Source organism: Pongo abelii, chromosome 4 (assembly GCF_028885655.2).
Source record: "Pongo abelii isolate AG06213 chromosome 4, NHGRI_mPonAbe1-v2.0_pri, whole genome shotgun sequence".
Classification (NCBI taxonomy): domain Eukaryota; kingdom Metazoa; phylum Chordata; class Mammalia; order Primates; family Hominidae; genus Pongo; species Pongo abelii.
Window position 1 is genome coordinate 188,103,987 of NC_071989.2, and position 6,510 is coordinate 188,110,496.

General features: G+C 60.3%; 1 protein-coding gene across 1 annotated transcript in view; it reads right to left on the minus strand.

Annotated features, from left to right (window-relative positions):
• The window catches only part of ADAMTS2 (ADAM metallopeptidase with thrombospondin type 1 motif 2), a 237,810-nt gene extending 235,034 nt beyond the window's left edge, over positions 1 to 2,776 (minus strand). The window contains exons 1-2 of the mRNA XM_009241356.4: positions 2,348 to 2,776; positions 934 to 1,328 (exon numbers count right to left, since the gene is read on the minus strand). Coding sequence (XP_009239631.4) covers positions 934 to 1,328; positions 2,348 to 2,486 — 534 coding nt within the window. The 5' untranslated portion in view covers positions 2,487 to 2,776. The remainder of the gene's footprint in view (positions 1 to 933; positions 1,329 to 2,347) is intronic.
• Between the last annotated feature and the right edge of the window lie 3,734 nt (positions 2,777 to 6,510).

Here is a 6,510-nt window from a genome sequence, read left to right on the forward strand (position 1 = left end):
CAGGCTTCCTCTGAGGCCCCCTTGTGCTGAGCCATGGTCCCTCCTGCCCTCTCCAGGAAGCAGAGCTTCCCAGAGCTCCAGTCACAGGACTAGAGAGGCCCAGGCAGTCTCAAAAGGGACCCCCTAGCCTCTCTCTTGTCCTTCAGGGGCTGCCCCCAAAAGATTGAGCAGCTCATGGGCACTAGAGCCTTCATTTCCAAATGCACCCCTCAGCTCAAAATAGAGAAAACCAACTTTTCAAAGAACCAGCTGGAGTTCAACAGGAAGCCACAGCAGAAAAACCAGTGATTCCCGGTCAGCCAAGGGACAGAGGGCTAACTGGGCATTTCAGCACCACTGCCTGCTCCCTGGGCTGGTATTACCTGCACGCAAGGAAACAGGAAGACTGACTGCCAGCCCATAAGTCCACCACACACATATCACGCATGCCAGTATGCACAAGGACGGACACAAACTCAACAGATGCTCAACACACTAATGTGCAGAAACCCAGACACATACGTGCACAAGAGACACTGGCACACGCACATGTTCACACAGGTGCACAGGCACCCAGATGCAGGTACACACCAACATTCCAGAACACATGTGCACACACTCACAAAGGTACACACATATACACGGACCCACCCCTGGATGCAAGCCAGAGACCTGTTCAGGCAGGCAAAAGAGAGAGGCGCACGCTCCTGCCTGCTGAGCCTTTTGGAGACCCCGGCGCTCCCCTTGCATAAATGGCCCCTTGCTCAGACCAATCAAAACAACCTGCTTTCCAGCCAAGCCCTTCAGTTGGAGCACGAGGCTCCCTAAAGCACGGGAAGGGCACGGAAAGTCCTCGGCGCAGGCCTTGCCCTCCCAAGGGACTCCAAGGTAACCCTTTTCCAAAGCCCAGGCGAGAGCAGCGGAGAGAAAGGAGCTAGAGAAGTGCGTACTCACCAGCCCATCGCAGTTGCTGAGCGCCACAGAGGAGGCTTCGGCTAGGCCGGCCACGTCTCCGACGTAGACACAGCTCCCGAGCAGGGGCTCCACGCGGGTGGTGCCCGTCTCGCCCTGCCACTCCATAGTGGCCCCGGGCGCCACGAGGCGGGCGTTGGGCCGCAGCCGCAGGTGCAGGTCTCGGCCAAAGACCGTGACATTATAGAAGAGGTGGCTGCCAGGGTCCTCCTCGTTGCCTCCGGGGAAGCTCGGGGTCCGGACCGGGGCGGCCCTGCGGGCTCGTACCCCTGCTCTGGCCGTAGCTGCCGACACCACGTGGGACACCAAGCGGCCCTGGGCGTCAGTGCGCACGGGCACCGCCAGGATGCGCTCCGCTCCGTGCCCCAGGGGCCCGCCTGCAACGGGAAGGGGCGTTAGATCGGCGGAGACCACGGAGCCCCAGAGCCTCAGAGACCCGCCGGCAAGCCACGCCCCCCAGACGCCGCCCCACTGCGAAGGGAAGGGGCAGCGACCCCAGAAGCCAGCCTGCACCTTCCCGGCTTTCCTGCAACCGGGAAGGGGCGTTAACAGGGGGCCACCACTCCGGGGCTCCGCCACTCCCCAGCCGTTCCCTCCTCCGGGGACCTTGCCTGCCAAGAGCTCTGCCCCCTGCCCCGTTCAGGGTTGGGGATCGGTGGGAACCTTCCTGTGCCCGAAGGGACGACCCCGTCAGAGAGTCCCCCGACCCTTGCACCTACCGTCCTTGGCAGGACGTGGAGCTGCTCGGAGGCCATTCCGGGTTGGCCCCCTTACCCGTGTGCCACGACCCCTCGGCGGGCCCCTGCCGCCCGAGTGCCCTCACCGCTAGCCTCCGGAGCGGCGGAGTCTCGGCTTCCCGGAGCACGAGCGGCCTGACCTGCCTGTCCAGCTCCCGCTCAGCCCGCTGTCGGCCCCGTGTCCCCGAGCGCCCGAGGACTGGGAGGGGTGGAACAGGGTCCCTCCGATCTCCGGGGATTCCCTCCGGGGCGCCCCAACCAATCCTTAGGGCCCAAGGCTACGCGCTCGGCAGCCGGCTCCTCCGGAGCGTCCCCGGACGCGACCCCGGGCGCCGCCTCGCCCTGGCTCCCCCCCGGACCCGCTGGGGCTGACTCTGCGCTCTCGGCCACGGGGCTTTTCCCGGCCCTCCGTCCCCACCCTCCGCGACTCGGGAGCCGCCAGTGCTCCGAGGCTCCCCCGGCCCAAGGCGCTCGGGTGCGGTGCGGGGCGCCCCCTGCGCGACCAACCCGGCCCCGAAGTTGGCCAACTTGGCCCCGGGCGGGGCGCGCGGAGTTTGCCCAAGTCAGGCTGGACGACGCCTGGGGAGGGGGCGGCGGGGCACGCGGGACAGGGCCAGGCCGGCGGGGGTCCCGGGGAGTAGGGGCCGGGCCGCACCTACCTGGGGGGTCGGCGGCAGCGGCGAGCCTGGCGTTCGCGGGCGGCGGCGGCGGCAGGAGCGGCGGCAGCAGCAGCAGCAGCAGCAGCAGCAGCAGCGCGGGGCAGAGCAGGCGGCGAGCGGCTCCCGCCGGCGGATCCATGGCAGCCGGACTGCAGCCGGGGCCCCGCACTCGCAGCCGGCGCGAAAGTTCCCCGCGAGCCGCCCAGCCCACATCTGGGGGCAGCTGGAGCCGCCCGCAGCTGCAGCACCGCAGGGCGCGGGGCGGAGGAGGCGAGGCGCGGAGGGGAGGGCGGGGGAGCGCGGAGGGAAGGCGGGGAGAGGGAAGGAGCGAGCGAGCGAGGGAGGCGGGAGGGAGGGAGGCGAGCGAGGGGGAGGGCGGGGACGGCGGGCGCCTCAGCCTGCGGTGACCCGGCGCATCTTGGCGCGGCCGCCGCCGCCGCCGCCGCCCGCTTCCCTCTTCGCGCCGCCGTCACCGCGGTGCCGGGCTCGCAGCGAAGCAGAGACACCCCGAGGCGGCGGCAGAGAAGCGCCGCGGGCCGGGCCGGGGGAGCCCCGCCGCCAACCGCCCCAGGCGCACAACCTCCGAGGAGCGGCGCCGGCCGAACGTCCCCACCTAGAGAGCCCTTGGGGTGCCGGGTCCCACCCATCAGCCCTGGGAATCAACGGGTGCAGCCCCCTGTCTCTGTGCTCTGGGGCAGGACAGGGTGAGGGAATGAAAGGGGAGGGGGGACTGACTACTGGGTCCAAGGTCTGAGCCAGGCCTAATGCCCAAATAGAGGCCGCAAAGGCCAGAAGATGCTGTTAGGAGGGTACACCCAGGGCGCGACCCCAAAGATCAACTTTTGCCCTTACTGAGAGGCAAGGCTCCTTCAGTCCCCAGTTCCTCTTCCTCTGAAGTCCCTGTCCCTTGTCCCCCATCTGCCTTCCCATCCCTCCGCTGCAGCCTCAGCACAGCCTCTTCCTGCCAGACCTGGGCTCTCTGCCCATGAGCACAGTCAGGCTCCTGCCCTCACCTGTCCACATCCCCACGTATGCATTCTGTCCTCCCGCCATTGCACTCCCGGCCCCCAACCTGAAATGGCCTCTCCAAGCTCTGCCTACCTTTTCCACCCAAACGTCCAAGGACACCTGGGTCCATTCTGGGGCCAGTTTGCTGTTAGAGCCCATTGCCAACCGGAACCCCTCCCCAATCCCTCCTCTCCAGCGAGGCCCTGATCCTCCTATGCTGTCTAAGCTCAGCGGCCTCTCTCCAGGGCCTGCCTGAGAGCCACCTCTCAGGCTGTTGGACATCTCTGCCCTGGGACCCCCAATTTCTGCCTCACTTCCCCAGAGGGTGAACACCCACCCCTTCGATTTTCTCATTTGCCCTGCCCCAGCCCTGTGTGGCCAGGGCTTTGGTCTTTGCCTTGGCCAGGGGCAGAGGACCCAGAGATGACTCAGGCCTCTCCCTGCTGGCCAGGAGGTTCCAGTCGTTGGGGGAAGCACGACTTACACAGCAGGCTCTAACTGTGATCTTACGTCCTTGGTTCTTTCGATTCTGGGGGCTTGGGTGTGAGGGCATCACAGCTGGACAGCCGTCTTCACCTGCAAGCTGTACTTTTTCTGTGTCACCTAAGGGTGCCCGAGGCAGGATCCAGCTCCCAGGCATGGGGAGATGTCACATGAAAATTTAGATTGGTAGCTTTTCTTGAGATATTGGAAGAAGTGGCCAAGCCAGACCCACACTCCTGCTTAGCAACCATTAAATGGGCACTTACCTTGCAGTTTGTGGCAGGTCCCTCCTCTCCTCACTCTCTGGAGGCATCTGCTCTCATGACCTCTGATGACCCAGCTGGTTCCAGAGAAACTTGGAACTGGAATCCTAGTATACCACAGAGATGACTCCAGAGCTCGGCATCCAGGAGGACTTCCTGTAAGAGGTGGCATGAGTTGAATCGTGAAGGTTAGGGGAGCCAGGCAGCCCAGAGTTGGGTCCAGCCAGTTGCTGTCCTGGAACGCATGACGCATTCCTCTGGTGGTTGTCAGTGCTTCCATCCTCTTCAAAACACAAGTGAAACCCAACAGCAGCCACCCCTACTTCAAGGGGCATGTTCTACACTTTCCTGCCGTGTTTATGGTTGGGTATTTCTTTACACAGCACCTAAAACTTTATTCAATTTTTTAAAGGATACTTTAAATCACTACTATAAATGGAAAAGCCAGCATCTCACCATCTTTCCATAAATCAAAGATAATTGCTAAAAATAAATACAATAAGAAATGTTATCAAATTCCAGATACTTCGACCTGCTAAAGATACTGAAGGCTGAAGCTGATTAGCAAGTGTTACAAAAGCCTTAAGATGGACTAGCACAGAGATCGTTGTTTTGATGTGATCGGAAGGGTGAAAGGAGACCTGAAAAGGAATAACCCTGACTTTATGAGCTGATGGCATCTTCTAACAGGTTCAAGGAGCTAAATTATTTTGTATACTTTGGGATACTTGCTTTAGGATATTTTTTGGAAAAAGAATTTGTCTCCTGGACACTGGGTAACCCCTGGCAGCTGTTTCTTCCCACATCACCCATGCCCCTGCCACCAGGGATGAGTTGGGGACGGAGCAGCACCCTTGCCTGGCCCATCCTTTAGTGCCCCCACTGTCACTCACCAGGGTGGTGGATGAACGAGGCTCACATGCATCTAACATCACAGTTAAACCCTCAGGGAGGTGGAGGGGACTTGCAGACACATCCCAGCCTCGTGATCGCTTGTCCTCCACTCAGAAACAAACAGAAAAACAAAAAACAACCAAAGAACAACAACAAAAATCTTGCTTCTTCTTCAAACCTCCATGATTCAAATCTCGCCTCTCCCCCTGTACTGGTGTTTGCCTCTTTCTCTGGTCCCCCTTTTCCTCTTCCAGGTAAAATACGGGACATAGAAGTCCCCAGTGGCTCTCTGCTCCTCTACATGTTCAGTCTAGGTCCCAAAGACAAAAACTAAGGGCCACTGGGCCAACGCCGCTGGATGTGTTGTTGAGCGCATGCCACGTACGTTAGTTTCTACTGGAGCCTGAATGTCTTCAGGTCTGGCTGTGCTCTCCAGCTTACCGCAGTCCTCACCACCCCCTGTTGCCCTACACCTGCCTATTGCTCATGATTGTCAGCACCGTGGTCCCTGAAAACCTGGAGTTGTCACCCTCACCGAGAAGCCCAGTGTTTGTGGGGAGGAGTGAGGACAAGTCAGGGTCAGCTCGGGCCTTACACACCCAACCCCCTTAAAACCTTCCCAAAGATGTGCAGTGCAGAAAGAGGTGAGGACCTTTCCGGGTCATCTTGGGTGCCACGAGTCACCCCACATCCCTGGCAGAAGAAACATTAAGAAGGAGGAATGTTTTCCATTGCCCACCACAGCTCTCAGTGGGTGGGTGCCCTGCATTGCCCTGAGAGGAGGGTCGGGCTCCCTGGTCTGGCTCAGCCTTCCAGGTCACATTTGTCAGCACAGACTTCATTAAAGACAGGAACCCATTTGAGAGCCACTGCTGTCCCCTGATGTCCGCACAGAAACCAGCCCCTGAGAAGGTCTCCTGCCCTTTGACAAAGTCACCTTTCTTGGCACGACCTGCCAAGCAGATGGAGGCAGTGAGGTTTCAGTGCCTCCCTAATGACAAACAAGCTCTTAGGGGTTGTGGGAAAGGAGCTGGACTCTTTTAGTCTCACTGGTGCCTATGTGCAGAGCGGGCCAAGCATGAGGGGCTAGTTACCTTGTCGAGGGGCCTTGAAGACAGCAGCTCTGTCCAACTTTGCTGTTGGCAAACAGCAGGTGCAGTGGTCCCATCGGATGCTGTGGCAGAGTTCTGGCCGGGAGTGGCCCTGGTGAGCCATATGTCAAGGGAACGCTGATTGAACAGAATGTGGAGGCCGGGTGGCCTCTAGGAGGTGTGGTTCTTGCTGTTTCTTGAGCATGCCCCTTCCCCACGCCATGTACACACTTTAATAGGGAGCTGTGTCCAGCAAAAGAGAAAACGTGAGTGATGTTTCAGTAGCAATTGTTTTTACTGCCATTGCACCACGGAGGTGTCCCATCGCCACTGAGATCCATTCTGCCTGGAAGCGAAAGACAAAGTGCTTGAGGTTTGGAGGCTTCGGGATCAGGGCTCAGTCAACATTTCTACATGGAGATGC